Source organism: Aythya fuligula, chromosome 25 (assembly GCF_009819795.1).
Source record: "Aythya fuligula isolate bAytFul2 chromosome 25, bAytFul2.pri, whole genome shotgun sequence".
Lineage (NCBI taxonomy): Eukaryota > Metazoa > Chordata > Aves > Anseriformes > Anatidae > Aythya > Aythya fuligula.
This window is the reverse complement of record NC_045583.1, coordinates 6,031,978-6,049,858: the sequence shown is the minus strand read 5'-3', so window position 1 is coordinate 6,049,858 and position 17,881 is coordinate 6,031,978. Positions and strand designations below refer to the sequence as shown.

The 17,881-nt window shown below is 72.2% G+C and overlaps 3 protein-coding genes across 3 annotated transcripts; 1 reads left to right on the top strand and 2 right to left on the bottom strand.

Annotated features, from left to right (window-relative positions):
• Window positions 1-2,683: 2,683 nt before the first annotated feature.
• Window positions 2,684-4,806, top strand: AMIGO1 (adhesion molecule with Ig like domain 1). The gene has a single exon (XM_032203172.1). It carries the CDS (start codon window positions 2,684-2,686, stop codon window positions 4,139-4,141), a length of 1,458 nt encoding a protein of 485 aa, XP_032059063.1. The 3' UTR covers window positions 4,142-4,806.
• Window positions 4,807-5,361: 555 nt separating this feature from the next.
• Window positions 5,362-12,319, bottom strand: ATXN7L2 (ataxin 7 like 2). Its single transcript, XM_032203206.1, has 11 exons — window positions 12,193-12,319; window positions 10,678-10,746; window positions 10,490-10,594; window positions 10,243-10,411; window positions 9,872-10,170; window positions 9,203-9,285; window positions 8,853-9,094; window positions 8,598-8,769; window positions 8,384-8,505; window positions 6,350-7,193; window positions 5,362-5,623 (listed from the first exon to the last, which is right to left on the bottom strand). The coding sequence occupies exons 1-11, from the start codon at window positions 12,317-12,319 to the stop codon at window positions 5,609-5,611; spliced, it is 2,247 nt and encodes a 748-aa protein (XP_032059097.1). The 3' UTR covers window positions 5,362-5,608.
• Window positions 12,320-13,435: 1,116 nt separating this feature from the next.
• Window positions 13,436-17,543, bottom strand: SYPL2 (synaptophysin like 2). Its single transcript, XM_032203036.1, has 6 exons — window positions 17,421-17,543; window positions 16,670-16,741; window positions 15,244-15,368; window positions 14,404-14,605; window positions 14,124-14,315; window positions 13,436-13,587 (listed from the first exon to the last, which is right to left on the bottom strand). Exons 1-6 carry the CDS (start codon window positions 17,541-17,543, stop codon window positions 13,459-13,461), a joined length of 843 nt encoding a protein of 280 aa, XP_032058927.1. The 3' UTR covers window positions 13,436-13,458.
• Window positions 17,544-17,881: the final 338 nt, after the last annotated feature.

Sequence of the window (17,881 nt, the reverse complement as noted above, 5' to 3'; positions counted from 1 at the left end):
ACGGGGGAGGGGCACCCAGCACCCAGGCACCCAGCGCCCGGGCACCCCCTTACCCAATCTCCCCCCCCAGGAGGCACCCGATGACCTTGGCAGTGGCAGCCCCGCTGCAGGCGCAGGGTGAGTGCACACGAGTGTGTGCAGCGTGTGCAGTGTGTGCAGTGTGCGCAGTGTGTGCGGTGTGAGCAGTGTGTGCAGCGTGTGCAGCGTGTGCAGTGTGAGCAGTGTGAGCAGTGTGAGCAGCGTGTGCAGTGTGTGCAGTGTGTGCAGTGTGTGCAGCGTGTGCAGTGTGAGCAGCATGTACAGCGTGTGCAGCGTGTGCAGTGTGAGCAGTGTGAGCAGCGTGTGCAGCGTGTGCAGTGTGAGCAGTGTGAGCAGCGTGTGCAGTGTGAGCAGTGTGTGCAGCGTGTGCAGCGTGAGCAGCGTGTGCAGTGTGAGCAGTGTGTGCAGTGTGAGCAGAGTGTGCAGTGTGTGCAGCGTGTGCAGTGTGAGCAGCGTGTGCAGCGTGTGCGTGTGGCTGTGCACAGGTGTGCGCACGCATGGTGGCTGTGTGTGTGTGCTCACACGCGTGTGAACCTGGTGTGGCAGCACGTGTGCGTGTGCGAGGGGGGGCGCGCACACTCGTGTCTCTGGGCCGTGCGTGTGTGCGCGTGGCTGCAGCGTGCCCGTGCTCGGCTGTGCGTGTGCCCGCGCCTCCCGCATGTGCCAGCGTGTGCGTGCTCCCGTGTGGCACTGCATGGCCGGGTCCCCGGGGATCCCACCGCGGTGGCACAGGGACGGGGACGCCCGGAGCCCGCTGTGACCGGGGCAGCAGGAGAGGGGGTGCGGGGGTGCCGCTGCCTCGGGGGGGCTCAGTGCGGGGCGGGGGCCGGGCTGGCAGTGGGCACAGGGCAGGGATTAGCACCCGGATTATGGCAGAGAAATTGAGGACGATCAAAGGACAAAAATCCTGGTCCAGCGGCAGGGGACAGTGGCGGGGGGGGGGCAGGGGGGGCAGCATTGGTGTCACCCGGCTCGGGGCGTGCGCACGGGTGCAGAAACCCCAACTGGGGCAGGGAGTGGGCAGAGGGGGCGGGGGGGGGACGGGGTGAGGGGCAGCCTGGGGACGCCCCGCTGTGCCTTGCAGGAGCTCCCCTTTAATTACTCCCCCCCCGCCCCCCCTGCAAATAAAAAGCTGCATCATCACGGCGCTGTTTGTTCCAGCTCCTTTCCCTCTAATTTTGGACCCAAAAAAACGGCACAAATGTTTGCATCTAAAAATACGCCCGGGAGGCAGAGAAACAACTGTGCACATCGGGGAGGGGGGGAAGGAGGGAAAGGGGGTCACCCTCTGCCTGGCCGGGGGCAGCAGCCCCAGGGGTGCCCCTCAGGGGGGTCCCAGGGCAGGGGGTCCCCAACTCAACCTGGGGGTGGCAAGTGGCCTGCTGAAGGCCAGTGCTGCCAGGATGGGGGCGGGACTGGGGAAACTGGGGTGAGACTGGGGGATCTGGGCCGGCACTGCGGGGTACGGGCTGGTACGGTGGGGTTCCTGCTGGTACCAAGGGATGTGGGCCAGGGCCTTGGGGTCTGTGCTGGTGCTGAGGGATGGGGGCGGGTGCTGCCAGTGAGCCCAGCACGGCACGGTGCGGTGCGGTGGGGATGGGATGGGGTGGGACGGGACCAGGGATAGGGATGGGGATGAGATTGGGATGGGATGGGATGGGATGGGATGGGATGGGGATAGGGATAGCATGGGGTTGGGATGCAGATAGGATGGGATGGGACCGGGGGTGGGATGGGGCTGGGACAGGGTCCGGGGCAGGGTGAGGATCTGATGGGGCGCGGCTGGGGCCGGGGTCGGGGCCGGGGTCGGGGCTGGGGGCGGCGCGCGGCCCACGAGGGGTTAAGCGGGCGGCGCTGCCATTGGCCGCGTGCGGCGCGGCGGCAGCCAATCAGGATCCGCCGTGCGCGGGGGCCGCCGCGCCGGGGCCGCCCCCAGGCCGCTGTCCCGGGGCGGGCGCTGCAGCCCCGCGGGGCCCGGCGCGGCTCGGGGCGCTTCGGCTGGGCCCGGCCCGGTTCCGCTCCGCTCCGCTCCGCTCCGCTCGGTGTCCTCGTCTCAGCCCCGTTCGGCCCGGCCCGGCCCGGCCCGGCTCGCGTCGTCGTGCCTCGGCCCGGCCTCCCCCGCCGCCCTCCTCGGCACCGGCCCGGCCCGGCCCCGGGCCCCGGTAACGCCCGGTCGGGGTGTGGGGGTGTGGGGGGGAGCCGGGCATCCTCCCGCCCGCCGCGGGGGGGCCGCGGCGCGGGGCTGAGGCGGGGGGGGGCGCGGGGGGCACCGGGAGCGGCGCGGCCGGGCCCCGGTCTGGGGGGGGTGGGGGGGAGGCAGCGGGAGCCCGGAGCCGCCCGGTGGCAGCGGGCGAGCAGCGGGCCCGGCACCTGCCGGGACACCGGGTGGCCGGAGCCAGCCCACGCCGTGACACCGGGTGAGGGGCGAGCCCGGTGCGAGCCGTGACAGCCGCTGGCCCCCAGCCACCCTCCGCCGTGTCACCGGGTGGCCGGAGCCACCCCGCGCCGTGACGCTGGCAGCCGCAGCCTCCCCGCGGTGCACGCCGTGACACCGGGCACCCGGCTGTGCAGTGACACCGGGCCGCACGAGCCCCCGCGGCCCCGTCCCCATCCCCGCGGCGGGGCCGAGCGCGGGGCCGGGGCCATGGCGGGGCCGGGGGCCCTGCTGGCGGTGCTGGCGCTGGCGGCGGGGGCGGCGGGCGGGAGCTGCCCCCCGCGCTGCGTCTGCGCCTCCAACATCCTGAGCTGCTCGCAGGCGGTGCTGAGCGCCGTGCCCGCGCCGCTGCCCCGCTTCACCGCCGTGCTGGACCTGAGCCACAACAACCTGAGCCGGCTGCGCGCCGACTGGGCGCCGGGGCGGCTGGCGCACCTGCACGCCCTGCTGCTGTCCCACAACGGGCTCGCCTTCGTGTCCACCGAGGCCTTCGCGCACGTCCCGCACCTGCGGCACCTCGACCTCTCCTCCAACCGCCTGCGGGCGCTGGAGGAGAACCTCTTCAGCGACCTGGCCGAGCTGGAGGTGCTGCTGCTCTACAACAACGAGATCGCCGCCGTCGACCGCACCGCCTTCGACAACCTGGGCCGGCTGCGCAAGCTCTACCTGGGCCAGAACCACATCGCCCGCTTCCCGCTGGAGCTGCTGCGCGAGGGCAGCCGCCTGCCGCAGCTGGCGCTGCTCGACCTCTCGGCCAACCGCCTGCGCAGCCTCCCCGTGGCCGAGCTGCAGGCGCTGCCGGCCTGGCTGCGCGACCGCCTCTACCTGCACGGCAACCCGCTGACCTGCGACTGCCCGCTCTTCCAGCTGGTGGCCCGCGGCTGGCGCCGCCGCCTCAGCGCCGTGCTGGACTTCCAGGAGGAGCTGCGGTGCCTGCCGCAGGACTCGGGGGTGCCCGTCAGCATCCTGGCGCTGGCCGGCCGCGAGCTGCTCAACTGCAGCGAGGCGCGCGAGGCCGTGCTGGAGGCGCACCTGGGCGACACCGTCACGCTGGGCTGCGACAGCCGGCTGCGGGCGGCGCACAGCCGGCACTGGGTGACGCCGGGCGGCGAGCGGGTGCCGGAGGAGGCCGGCAACGGCAGCGCGGCCGTGCTGGCCAACGGCAGCCTGCAGCTGCGGGCGCTGCGCCCCGAGGACGCCGGCACCTACGCCTGCCTGGTGGCCGGCCCCGCGCTCAACGAGACGCTGTACGTGGAGCTGCTGGTGCACAACTTCACGCTGCACGGCCCGCACGACGGCCTCAACACCGCCTACACCACGCTGGTGGGCTGCATCCTGAGCGTGGTGCTGGTGCTCATCTACCTGTACCTCACCCCCTGCCGCTGCTGCTGTCGCGGCGCCGACAAGACGCCGGCCCCCCGTGACGACAGCCTCAACTCCTCTGTGCTCAGCGCCACCCCCAACCACGCCGCCGGAGAGCCCCCCCAGTCCCGCAGCACCGCCGGGCCCCGCGCCCCCCCAGGGGGGCAGAACGGCAGGTTCAAAGCGGGGGGCACCCCCCCGGCCGTGGCGGTGGCGGCAGCGCGGGAGGGCCCCCGAGCGCAGAGGAAGCTGTCGGACCCGGACTCAGTCAGCTCGGTGTTCTCGGACACCCCCATCGTGGTGTAGGGGGGCCACCCCGGTGCCCCCCCCCCAGCACCCTTCCTCTGGTCCGTGCTGGATGGGGTGCAGGAAGGACAGCCGGCCCGCTCCCCCCGCTGCGTGCATCGCAGCCCCGGGCTCCGCAGAGGTCGCCTCCGCCACGCCGAACTCAAGGGACACGGGGACTCTGGCGGGGACGGCGCGACCTGGAGCCCCCCCGGGGGTCCGCGCACCACAGGACTGACGGCACCCAAGGACACGGAGCCACCTTTGCCCCCCACTGCACGGGCACCCCAGGGCCAGCAGCCAGATCCCGGCCCCCCCCTCCCCACGGCGCTGCCCCCCCGCATGTTTATCGCGACGCATGACCCCCCCGGGAAGCATGTCCCCAAGGCCACAGCTGCCACCCAGACCACCGGGGGGGCTCAGGGCACGGCCACCCTCGGGCCCCCCCCCCCCCCCCCCCCCCCCCGCCACCCCCCGTTCAGTGCAGAGCCCGGAGCAGACCCCGCTCGGCGCCCCCCTCGGGGTCCCGTCCCGGGGTGGTAACGCCGCCGCCCCACGCGTGGGGGGGTCCCGTGGCCGGGGACCCCCCCAGCCCCTGCCTGCCCCCTCAGCCCCCCCCCACGCCCCCTGTGCTGTCCCCTGGCCGCGCTGCTGCATCGGTGACAATAAACGTGAGCTCCCCGCCCGCTGCTGCTGCCACGTGCTGGGACCGCGACCCCCCCAGGGCCCCCCCAGCACCACAGGGACCCCCGGGTGGGGCGGGGCCAAGCCGCGGGGGGGCGGGGCCGGTGGGAGGGGCATGGCGGGGAGGGGGCGGGGCCTTACCTGATGGGGGCGGGGCCGAGTTGGAGGGGGGCGGGGCTGAGGGCGGGGTCTTCCCATCCGCAGGAGGCTGCGGCGCGGGGACAGCGACACCGCGGGGCTCCGGGGGACGCCCCCGCGCTCGCCCCCCCCGTCCCCTGCGGTAACCGGGACCCCCTGCCCCGTCCCCGCTCGGCTCCCGGGGGCGCCGCCTTCCCCCGCCGTCCTGGGGGGCCACGTCCCCAGCAGCCACCCCTGGCACCGCGGGGACCTCAGGGGAAACCCCCCCAGGACCCGCGGGCCCGGCCCCAGGCACCCTGTGCAATACGGATTTTCTTTTTCCTTTTTTTTTTTTTTTTTTTAAAAAAAAAAAGAATCAACAAAAAAAAAACAGCAATAGGAATTCTTATAAATATCCGCAGCCGGCGGTGGCCCCGTGGAGGCCCCGTGGCCGCTCCTGCACCGGGACCCCCGGCCGCGGCCACCTCCTCTCCCCGGGGGTTGGGTTAGCAGCAACGGAACAGGAACAAAGAGTCTTGAGGTATTTTTCTGGAGGTTTTTTTTTCTTCTTCTTTTTATCCTCGTGTTTTTCTCCCCTCGTCAGCTTTTCGGTGCTTCCTGACGGCGGCGCGGGGCTCCATGGCGCACAGCAGCCCCGGGCGGTGATGGAAGCCCCCGGCCCCTCCGTTAATGGGCTTTGGACTGCGGGGAGGGAGAGGCGTCGGTCAGCCACGGGGTCACCCCTGTCCCATGGTGTCCCCCACCCAGGGACAGGGCATCCCTGTGGTGTCCCCCACACAGGGTTAGCGTATCCCCATGGCAAACCCTTCCCAGGGTTAGGATGTCCCCAGAGGGTCCCCATGCCAGCCACCCTCTGAGGGCAGCCCCACAGCACCAGGAGAACCCATTACGACCACGGTGTCCTCCATGGAGTCCCCTACCTGGTGCCAGCACCTCCAGTCTGGGACATGGGTGTCCCCTAGGGGTGTCCATGGCATCCCCAGCCTGGGGCCAGGGTATCCCCAGAGAGTCCCTGTGGCATCCCCAACGTGGGACACAGATGTCCCCAGAGGGTGCCCATGGTGTCCCCCACATAGGGATGATGGCATCAGCACGGCATCTCCCCTGCCATCCCCCACCATACCACATTGTCCCCACGGTGTCCCCCAACCAGGACCAGGGTGACCCTCATGGAAGGGGCACACGCAAGTGTCCCCAAGCCCCAGGAGGAGGTAGGTGCCATCCCATCCCCCATGGGTGCCGGTGGCCCTGTGGGGTCCCCCCATTTCACTGCCCCATGCAACCCAGCTGATGCTGCTCAGCTCTCCTGTGGCCTTTAATATGCCTGGGGGCACCCCAAAAACCCACTCGTGCCCTCCAATCTGAGTGGGGACCCCTCCGGCGCCCCCACCCCCTCCTTAGCCCTACCTTCAGGGCGCTCCGCTTCTCCTCAAAGCCCAGGGGGGTCCCCGGCTTCTTCCTGCGGACGGAGCAGCCTGGGTCAGGGGGCGCCGGGCCGGGGGCGGGTGGGGGAGCTGGTGGGGGGGCGGCGTGCTTGGGCTTCCCGGGCCGGCAGTACGTGGCCGTGTTCTTGCGCTTCTTGGCCTCGTCCTCCGAGATGCAGCGGGGGGGTGGGGGGAGCGCCCCGGCCCCATGCAGCGGTGAGCCCTGGGGCTCTGGCGTGGTGCTGGGGGGGATGCGGCAGTCCGGGGGGGGGCCCCGCTTCAGCCGGCCGCCGGTGCACACCGAGCCATTGAGGGCAGCGGTGGCAGGCGATGACACCGGGGTGGCTTTCGTCTTGCCGGGGGGGTGCGAGACCTGGCAGCCGGGACTTTTGCTTTTCGCCCCGTCCCCGGGGCAGGTCCGTTTGTAGGGGGGGCTGGCGGCGGCGCCCAGGGGCTGCTTGCGTTTGCGGGCGACGGCGTCCGGCTCCGTGCTGCCCGCCGCCTCCTTGGCCCGGGAGGATTTGCTGGCCTTGGTGGAAGGCAACTTGCTGAAGGAGGGCGAGGGGATGTTGGCCGGCAGCGGGGAGGTGATGGACTGGCTGCCGCCCCCCCCGCACTCCGGCTGGCTGCAGGCGGCTGCTGCGTGCGGGGACCCCACCGTGTAGTTGATGCTGGCGGAGCCCCGGCTGTCCCGGGGGCCGGCAGGGACTGGGGGTGTCCGTGTGTGGGGCGGGGGGGCCGGGGCGGCGGGGCCGCAGGGGGAGGCGGCGGGGCTGGGGGGCGCCGGGGCGGTGTGGAGCTGGGGCTCGGCAGCCGGGGGGATCTTCCTGTGGGGTGGGACAGGAGATGGTGAGAGGGACTCCCAAATTGCTGCTCCCTGCCCAGATGGGACCCCCCCAGTCTTTGCACAGAGTCCTGGCAGTGGTTACTCCCAGCTGCAGGGGGACAGCTACCCTGCCCCACAGAATCGTTAAGGCTGGAAAAGCCCTCCAAGATCACCTGGTCCAACTGTCCCCTACCATCAGGGCCCACTGAGCCGTGTCCCCAAGCACCAGCCCCAACCTCTCCTGGAGCCCCCCCAGGGACGGGGACTCCCCCACCTCCCTGGGCAACCCGTCCCAACGCCTGCCCGCTCTGTCTGAGCAGAAATGGCTCCTCATTGCCCACCTCAACCTCCCCTGGCACAGCTCCAGGCCGTTCCCTCTGCTCCTGTCCCTGGTTATCTGCGAGCAGAGGCCGACCCCCAGCTCCCCACAGCTTCCTCTCAGGGAGCTGCAGAGAGCCATGAGCTCTGCCCTGAGCCTCCTCCAGCCCAAACACCCCCAGTGCCCTCAGCCTCTCCTCACAGGACTTGTGTCCCAGGCCCTTCACCAGCCTCGTAGCCCCGCTCTGGACACGCTCCAGGGCCTTGATGTGCTTCTTGTAGTGAGGGGCCCAAAGCTGAACACAGCACTCGAGGTGCAGCCTCACCAGAGCAGAATACAAGGGGACCATCACCTCCCTGGCCCTGCTGGCCACACTGTTCCTGACACAAGCCAGGATGCCATTGGCCTTCTTGGCCACCTGGGCACACTGCCGGCTCACCTGAACACGAGCCATCAACCAACACCCCCAGGTCCTTTTCCTCTGCACAGCTTTCCAGCCACCCTGCCCCGAGCCCATAGCACTGAGTGGGGTTGTTGTGGCCAACGTGCAGGACCCGGCAGCGAGCCGTGTTGAACCTCATGCCCTTGCCTCTGCCCATTGACCCAACCTGTCCTGCTCCCTCTGCTGGGCCTTCCTGCCCTCCAGCAGATCAACTCTTCCCCCCAGCTTGGTGTCAGCTGCAAACCTACTGAGGGTGCGCTCAATTCCCTCATCCAAGTCATCAATAAAGATATAAGAGGATGGGCCCCAAGACAGCACCCCGGCACAGACCTCACCCTGCAGCCCTGGCCCCACTTGGTGCCCTGGGCACCCCTGGGTCCCTCCCAAAGCACCACGCTGGCCGGCAGGATGCCCCCCGGCCCCCCCTCACCTCCACATGTGCGAGCTGAGGTGCCGCTCCAGCATGGAGCCCAGCGCCGAGCAGAAGCGGTCAAGGCGCCGGTTGAAGACGTAGCAGCCCGGGCTGACCAAGCGGCTCCCAAAGGTGCAGAACTGCGGGGGGGGAGGGCACAGGGTGGGGGGCGTCAGGGTGGGCACCCCAAAGCCCACCCGCAGCAGTGCGAGGAGGCACCCCCCAAACTCACCGCTTGTGGCCGCGGTGGGCGTGCCGCATAATGGCAGTCGGGGCGGTGGGCGTCCTCGGCCCCCTCCTCCTCACTCTCCTCGCTGGACCCCCGGCTGCCCCCCTTGGGCAGGGGCAAGGGGAACAGCCCCGCGTCCCCCTCCTCGGGGTCGCTGTCGGAGGAAAGCCTGGCCCTGCACCGGAGAGGGGCGGTGAGAGCCGCAGCCACCGGGCACAGCTGGGGCTGATGCCGGTGGTGGGGACGGCGGGCGCTCACCTGGGGGGTGGGCAGTGGGAGTGGGGGGGCCTGGCACGGCAGGGGGACGCGCTGGGTGGGACGGCGGGGGGCTGCGGCAGCGCGGGGGCGGCCGGGGCCGGGCGCTCGGGGAGCGGCTCCTTCCTCACCGGGCTCTTCTCCTTCGGGGACTCCCGGCGGGAGCTGGCCTTCAGCTCGGCCACCAGCACGTCGAAGTCCTTGGCGCGGCCCTGCACCTCACGGCGCTGGTGCACGGAGTGGATCTGCGGGACAGGGGGGGTCACACGAGGTGGGGGACACCCTCTGGGAGGCACCGCGGCTCCCACCACCCGAAGCCCGCGTCCCCCCGCCCAGGGCAGCCGAGGCGCTACCTTGCAGGTCAGCAGGCGGGTGCAGATCTTCTTGGTGTCGGGGTTCAGCACGCCGCACTGCTTGTTCAGGTCGCACTCCTTCCCTGCGGGCAGAGCGAGGCAGTGGGATGCCGGGGGGGCTGAGGGGGGCGCGGGGCTAAGCCACACACGATGACCGGGCTGCCGCTGCCTCTGCCAGCCCCGGTGGAGGCTCCCGCGCTGCCTGAGCCCCCCGGTGAGATCAGCACCGGGCTCCCCGCCGGAGCCGGGCGAGACCCCCCCGGCCCCCGGCCTGCGCCTAGGTTGTGCCGTGGCATCGCTCACTGTAGCCTGAGAGTGCCCGCGAGCGCCGCAGCATCTGTCCATGTCCCGCTTGCGGGGCTCAGCCCTGGCTCGCGCTCTTGCTCACGGCGCAGGGCTCGCGGCTCCCGCGCCGCACGCAGCTCTTCCGGGCACCCCCGCGGCGGGGGGCCCCAGACCTGCCGGGTGAACGGGGCCGCCGTCAGGGGCCGCCGCGGCTCCTCCGCGGGCGGGCGGAGGGACGGAGCCGCCGAGGTTACCTACCCCGCCGCTGCGCCGAACCCAGCCACCGAGCAGCTGGACCCGGCCTGGGAGCCCGCGCCACGGCCCGCAGCTACGCGGCCCCCACCGGCACCCCCCGCCCGCGGCCGGCGGGGAAGCGGGACTCACGCGCCGGCTTCTTGTGGGACCTGGGGGGCGGCTTGCAGGCGCCCGGCTCCTTCTCCCCCGGGGCGGGCACGCTCTCTGGCTTGTGCACGGGGCCGGCGGCGGGCAGCGCCGAGTCCCCCCCGACCCCAGCCGGCACCGGGGGCTCTTTCTGCGGCGCTGTCGGGGAGGGTCTCCCCGGGGGGTCTTTGGAGCTGGAGGAAGGCTGCACGGGCAGGGCTTTGGGGGGCACTTTGATCCCATGCCCGTCCGGCTTGGGGAGGCTGGGGATCTTCTCCAGGTTCACCACAGGCATGAACAAGCTGGGAAGAGAAGGGGCCGGTGAGAGGCGCCCGGCGGCACCGGGGGGGCCGTGCTGCGGCCCGGCTGCTCACCAGAGGTTGTCCTTCTGTGCCTTGTCGGGCAGCGGCTGGGTCCGGCCACGGGCGCCCGGCGGCTTCTCCCGCAGCGCCTTGGCCACCGGCTGCCCGTTGACGGCGTGGCACTTGGGGGTGCCGGCGGCAGCACGGGCGTACAGCTTGCTGAGCGGGCCGTGGCGCCGTTCTGCCAGGGAAAGGCCCACCGTCAGCCTGCTGCAGGGGGCTGCGGCCCCCCACCCACCCTCCCCATGTCCCCGCTTACCGCAGTGCTTCTGGAAGGCCTGGGGCTTCACCACCTGGCTGCAGTGGTTGCAGACCACCAGGTAAAACTCATCGTGCGCTGGGCAGTGGCCGAAGATGGACATGTCTGCGGGGCAGAGGCTGGTCAGGTGCCTCAGGGCACGTGTGGTCCCCATACCACGGATTTTCTCCCCAAAGCAGGGAGCTTACCTTCCTTAATCAGCGTCATGGCGTCCAGTTTCTTGCTCCCGCTCTTGCTGCTCTCCTCCGGCTCCAACCCTGCTGGGGACCAAAACTCATCAGTGGCACACCTGGGCTGGATCCTGCACCAGCACCCAACGGCTGCTGGTCCCATCCGTGGAGAGAGCTCAGGACCCAAGGGTGCCGTGGGCTGGGAGCTGCTGTTGGCTCCGCCACTCATGCCTCCGTGGGTAAAACCTGGGCTGAAGTGAGTGGGTGGGCTCCTGCTGGAGAGCCATCGCTGTCACGAGCCGTGCCGGCCTCAGTGCCCGTCTGCCCCGTCCCGCAGCCAGCATCGGGCACAAAGGCGCGGGTGCTGCCCTGTCCCCAGCTCCGCAGCTGCAGCCACCGAGCCCTCACCAGCAGCACTGCCACCACGTCCCCTGGCTGTCAAACACCAGCCAGCGCTCCCAAAATGATGAAAAGAGCTAAAATTACATGAGGACGGGTCCCTCAGCTGACCTCGGGATCAGGTGATGCCGTGGGGTACCCGTGGCCCCCCATCCCCTACCCCCCCTCTAGGCTCAGGGTGGCACCCGGTGGGTGACATTCAGCTGCTCAAGGCCTGGACCCACGAGGGCTGGGGACAGGAGGTGGCAGTGACCATGGCACCACAACAGGCACCAGCAGGGGCTCCTGGGCCCAAGGGGAAGGGGCAGAGAGAGAGAGGCTGGTGCCCAAAGCCACCGCGGAGGTACCCTGCTATCAGGTGCCGGGCCCTGCAGTGACCGCGGACATGGGGGCTCCTGGGGACAGCCCCCCCGGCTGCGACACGCTCAGTAGGTGGCCAGTGCCACCCGTGTCCCCACCAGCTGTGCCAGCAGCACGCGGCCCTGCTGGCTGCACCGGGTGGCTGTCCCAGCACTGGGACACGCTGCGTGGTGTCCTGCACGGCCGTGCCATACTGGGCACCCAGTGTCACCCAGCCGTGCTGTACTGGGCACCCAGTGCCATCCAGTATCACCCAGCTGTGTCATACTGGGCACCCAGTGTCACCCAGCCGTGCCATACTGGGCACCCAGTGCCGTCCAGCTGTGCCGTACTGGGCACCCAGTGCTGTCCAGTATCACCCAGCTGTGTCATACTGGGCACCCAGCTCTGTCCAGCCGAGCCCGTGCAGTTGGAATGGGGGAGCCGATGGGGGCAGTGCCGGTACCGGGGCTCTCGGTTCCCCGCGGGCACTGCCGGGCGCGCAGCCCTGCTCGGTCGGTGCCCGGTGCCCGCCTCCCCGTGTCCCCGCCGTGCCCGGTTCCCGGTCCGCTCCGCTCCGGGTGCCCGCTGCAGGACGCCCGCCGCCCGGTGCGGGGCGCCCGCCGCCCGGTGCCCGCCGCCCGGTGCCCGCCGCGCGGCGGCGCTAGGACCGGGGGGAGGTGGGGAGAGAGGGGGGGGGGTGGGAGCGGGCGGGCGACGGGCGCGGCCCCGTCCGGCGGCCCCCCCGCCCCCCCAACCCCCCGGTGCCCCCCCCGCCCCGCCGCCGCCCCTCACCCGTGTCGGCGGGCGGCCCGGCCCGCTCCACCCATGCGCTCCAGCTCTGCCCCGCGAACTCGTCCAGGCTCGGCAGCCGCCGCTCCGCCGCCGCCATCGCCGCCGCCGCGCGCCCACGCGCCGCCATCGCCACCGCCGCCGCCGCGGGAGCGCGCCCCCCCCGCCGCCGCCGCCGCCGCCGCCCCCCCCCTGCTCGCCCCCGCGCATGCGCCGCGCGCCCCCGCCCGCCCCGCGGCCCCACGGGCGGTGTAGTCCCGCCGCCGGCCCCGCCCCGGGGCTCCCGGGGGCAGCGCGGGGCCGGGGGGGGAGGCACCGGACCCCCCCTCCCCACCTCCCCTCCCAACCTCCCGCCGGGCCCCGGTGCGCGGCGAGCCCCGTGCCGGGCGGGTGCCCGCGGTCGGTGCGCGGCTCCCGGCACGGCCCCGGGCAGCGCGTCCGGGAGGGGGGGGGCACCGGGGCGGGCACCGGGGCTGCGAGGGGAGCCCCCGCGGGGGGCTGGGACCCGCGGCTCACCGGCCGGCCCCGCGGGGAGCTGCGCCCCAGGGCGCGCACACAGCCCGGTGGGGACCCGCACCCAGCGCTTAAGGACGGCCCCAGAGGGACCCGGCCCCATGGACAGCTGGGCCCCCAGGGCGTGAAATACAAGCACGGAGCGCGGGGCACAGCTCGATGTACAGCCCTGTAGGGAGCTCCCGCCCCGGCTTATGGATAGCCCTGTAGGGAGCTGCCCCCCCCGCTCGTGAATACCCCCCCAGAGGGCCCCCCAGGCTCACGTACATCCCCCGAGACAGCCGGGCCCCCAGGTGCCGGCCGTGCCCTCACACGGAGCTGAGCCCCCCGGTGCTCCAACCCCCCGGCACGGCGCAGGACAGGACAGGGCAGGACAGGGCAGGGCAGGGCAGGACAGGGCAGGACAGGGCAGGACAGGGCAGCCGTGCCACGTACACCACAACACAGAGCCGGACACGCGGGGGCTCCACGCGCCCCGCACAGAGCTGGGTACCCAGGACCTTTATACGCCCCCGCACAGAAGCGGACACGTGGGGTACAGAGCAGGACGCCCGGACCCCTACATACAGCCAGACAGCAGCGGTTAATGCCCCGACCCCGTGCCCCCCCACCTGGGGGCGCACGTCTCTGCGGCAGCCGCCCCCTCACGCCCCCGGGGCCCGCAGCACCCCGTCCCCAGGCTGGTGGCCGGCGCGAGGTCCCCCGGGGACAAGCGTCCCCCCCCCGCGTCCCCATGCCGCTGCCACCCCGGGGCGGCTACTGCTTGTCGATGGCTCCCTGCTCGGCCGCGCTGTCACGGGGCGCAGCCTGCACATGCCACGCCGTCTCCTTGAACACGAACCAGCAGTTCCCGGCCCACAGCAGGAAATTGATGAAGCCGAAGAGCTGCAGGGAGAGAAGAGACCCACGGCATGGGGCACCCAGGGATGACCCAGCCCCAGGCACCTCCTACGTCCCCCACCGCCATGCCAGGGGCTGCAGTGCCACCGCCTGCCCCGGGGACCTGTCTGGCAGGGGGGGTCCGTGCTGTCCCCGGGGGCAGGGGGTGCAGGACGGGCCCCCCGTCCCGTGCCAGCAGCAGGCTCCGTTAGGAGCGCAACTGCAGAGTGTGTGTGCGACAGCTTCCCACTGCCCTCTCCCGGCTGAGCTCAGGAATCCCACACGTGTGTGTGTGTGCACGAGGGCTCGTGGGCACGGCTGTGCATGCGTGTGTGTGCGTGCACGTGTGTGCACGGCGTAGCTGTGTGCTTCTGTGTGAACATGTGTGTGCAGGTTTGCAATTCGTGTGCACAGGTTTGCCGTGTGTGTGTGTGCGTGTGTGGCCCAGCAAACAGATGAATGCGTGTGCCCGCATCCACGTGTGCACACAGCTGTGTGTATGTGCACATGGTGTGCGCAGCTCCCGCGCACCGTGCCCTCACCACTGAGATGTTGGCCAGCCCCATGGCCGGCGTGGCACCCGCGTTGCACACCACGTCCTGGCCCTGGCACACGCTCATGGAGGCGATGAGGCTGGAGGGGCGCGTGGCCGCCTTCACGTCACTCAGCCCCTTGCCCCACGCGGCCGCCGCCACCAGCCAGAAGAAGGCGAAGCAGACGGTGACGCAGAAATCCTGCCGGGACGAGGCACCGGGCTCAGCCCCCTCCCTGGCCTGCGCCGGCTGTGGGGCAGGATCCGGCCCCGGGGCGCAGCCACCTTACCACGAAGGGGAGCTTCTTGTTCTCGCCGTAGAGGGAATGAAAGCGCAGGTAGAGCACCAGAGCTGCCATGGCGTAGAGGAAGGAGAAGACCCCCAGGGTCACGAAAAATTCGGCGGGAGCGGAGAAGTCACCGACGAGGTGCAGGGTCCGGGTCTCAGATTCGCCCTCACAGTCCGGCATCTCGAAGGGGATCTGGTATAACCTAGGTGCGGGGACAGCGGCGGGGTGATGCCGGTGGCCCAGGAATGGGTGGTGTGCTGGGGACAGCTCTGCTGCCCAAAATAACTGCTCTGGGGCATCCCTGAAGGATGGGGGGGAGGAGGACGGGGCATGGACCGCAGCCAGGTCTGATCCATGGCGACCGAGGGAAGGGGCTAATGCTGCAGCTTGTGGCTGGCACGGCTCCCTCCTCGCTCTCGCTGCTTAATGAAGATCCCTACGGGCACAGGATGCAGCGCCAGCAGGAGGACGGGCCCTCACAGAGGGATGCGCCCTGGTACCGGGGAGACCCAGCAGCTCCCATGGCCACGCCTGAGCTCCTGCGTGACACAGCAGAGGAGGCTCCTCCAGAGCAGTTTGCACTTCTAAGCCGTCACTGATGGGGTGGACAAAATCCCACATCCACCCAAAATGCACCAAATCCCTGTGCTGGGCAGGGACCCTTGCTGGATGTGGCCCCTTCCTGGCTACAGTGCCACAGCCGCAGAGTCACAGCCAGCACTGAGTGCTGGGGACAGGGTTTAACCCCCAGCCAGCACCCCGTGTCCCCCCCGGCCACATTGAGGTCTCTGCGGGGCCATGCTATATGTACTGGGGGGGACCCCGGTTTCGCCCCCTCACCTGAAGGGGTACCCAAACTGCACAGAAATGGCGCTCATCTCCTTGGTTTCGCCGTTGCACTTCACCGTCGCCCCGGTCTCGCCGCTGAAGGAGCCGCACGCCCCGAAAGCGAAGATGGCGAAGAGCTGCAAGAGGGGAGCAGTGGTCGGGGGGTGCACAGAACCCTGGGGACCCCCCCAGACCCCACAGCTGGCCGGGTGTCCCCCTGGCGCTGAGTCACGGCTGCGGCGGGCAGGGCGCGCTGCCACCCCGCAGCTGTCGGCCGCGTGCGCCAGCTCCCGGGCTGCTGCCTGCGCCGGGCGGGGGGCGAAACGGGGGCGAAACGGGGCAGCAGGGGGGGACAGACACCGGGAGCATCCCCACCAAGGGACCCCATGGCCTGTCCTGCCCTGGGGGTGGCAGCGTCCCATCCCAGGAAGGTGTCGGCAGCGTTGGGGAAGCCACCCGGCCAGGGGACGCTGTGGGGGCACCGGGCAGCTCCTGCCACCACCACGGGCGTTTCCTTGCTGGGGCAGGAGCGCTCCCGGCTGCCCCGCGCTGCGCCGCGCCCCTCCAGCAGGGGATATCCCCGCGCTGCCCCGCTCCAGCAGGGCCTTTGCCCCCGTTCGCTCTCCGTGGGTTTTCCACCCGCATCCTGTTTCAGGCTGCCCTTGCATGGGGGGCCTCATCCTGCCCAGCAGCCACAAAGGCGGGGGGTGCTTCGTGCCTCCCCGGGGGGACGCTCCGGAGCTGCGGGGTCGGCACTGTGGGAGAAGCCCCCTCGGGCAGCAGACACCCAAAGGTGCACGGCCTCGGCCCTGTGGGCCCCGTAGCCGGGCTGCCCCGTGCCTCAGTGTCCCCAATGCCGGAGCCCACGGGCCACTGCGTGGCCGTGCTGCAGAAATGCCGCCCTCCCCGCGGCCCTGAAATACAATCCCGGAGCCATTCATAGCACGGCGGAGACGGGGCCATGGAATTGGCCCCCCCCATGCCCAGGGTGCCCCCTCTTGGGGCTCGCTGCCCCCCCTCTGTCCCCTTCCCTGCACGCCCGCTGCCCCCCAGACCCCATGGGAAGGAGGGGGCCCCAGCACCCCCATGTCACCGTCCCCTCCGACGTGGCCAAGTGAAGCCGCCTGCTCAAGGTCACCGGGGGGGCCGCGGGGCCCGAACCCAAGCGGCCGAGCGGCCCCGCAACCAGAGCCCCCCCAAGAAGCTCTGTTTGGGGTCCCCCCGCCCGCAGCCGCTGGGGTGGGGGAGGATCCGGGTGGGTTGGGGACTATGGGGTCCCTGGGGGAGGAGGGTCCCGCAGGCTTCAGGAAAGCAAAGGGGACACCCCAAATCTGGGCTTGCGGTTAGTGCTGGACGGGGGCCGCAGGGCGGCAGCACCCACGGGTGCCGGGGAAAGGGCCGGGGGGGTCCCGCTGCGCTGGGGGAGGGGGGCACTCACCCACTCCAGCACCTTGACGAAGCCCAGGGGCTCCAGGAGGCGGCCCCAGCGCATCCCGCTCAGGACCCGGTCCTGCGGGAGGGAGAGAGCGGCGTGAGCCGGGGGGGCCCCGGGGGCTGCCCGGGAGGAGCCGCGCCGGGCACCGGGCGGCCGTGGCGGGGACCTGCCCCCGGCTCCGGGGGTCGCCCCGGGGCCCCCACCTGGAGCCGGGGCGCCTTGTCGCCGGCCGCGGGGGCTCCGGGCTCCGACATGGCCGGGCCGTCGGGGCCGTCGGGGCTGCCTCCGCCGCCCGCTGGCGCCGCGCCGCTGTCAGAGCCGCCCCGGCGCCGCCACCGGGAGCCCCAGCGCCCCCGGGCAGGCAGCGCCGCCCCGCCCCGCCTGGCCCCCGGCCCGCCCCCGGCCCGGCCCCCGCCGACCACCGCGCCCGGGACGGCCCCGGCCCTCCCCCCGGCCCCCCTCAGTCCCCCCCCGGGACGGGCGGCCCCGGGGCTCCGGGCGGGGGCTGGGGGCGGCCCGGGGGCTGCCTCCGGCCGGCGGTCGCTGCCCCCGGTGTCCGGCCCCGCTCCCTGCCCCGCTCCCCGCCAGCCCCGGAGCAGCGCGGGGTCGGGGTCGGGGTCGGGGTCGGGGTCAGGACCGGGACCGACGCCCCCCCCTCCAGGAGACCCCCGCCCCCCCCCCATCCCGCGCAGCTCCGGGCCGGGGATGGGGGAACCCCCGGCCCCCCCCGCCCCCCGCCGCGTGCTGCACGGACCGGGGAGGAAGCGCCCGGGGGAAGCGGAAGGGTGGGGGAGGGGCGGCCCCCCCGGGGCTCCGGGGCCCCACGCCCGGAGGGGGAGCACCGGGGGGGCACCGGGGGGGGCACCGGGGGGGGCATTGGAGGCTCCTGGGGCCGCCCCCCCCTCCCCGCCCCCCCCCGGCCCCGCGCCCCCCGCCGCGCCCAGCGGCCCCGCCCTCTGCGTGTTTGGCCCCGCCCCCAGCCCATTGGCCCCGCCCCCACACAGCCGAGACCCCGCCCCGTTCCCGCTCTGGCCCCGCCCCCAAGCTGTGGCCCCGCCCCCTCCCTCTGGGTGCTCCCGGGCTCCTCCCCCCAGCGCGGCCCCGCCCCCTCCCTCGCCTCAGCCAATCCCCGTTCGCCCCCGCTCCTCCCCTTCCCCTCCCCTCCCGGCCTCGCCGAGCCCGCCCTCCCCGCCTCCCTATTGGCCGCGCTTCCCG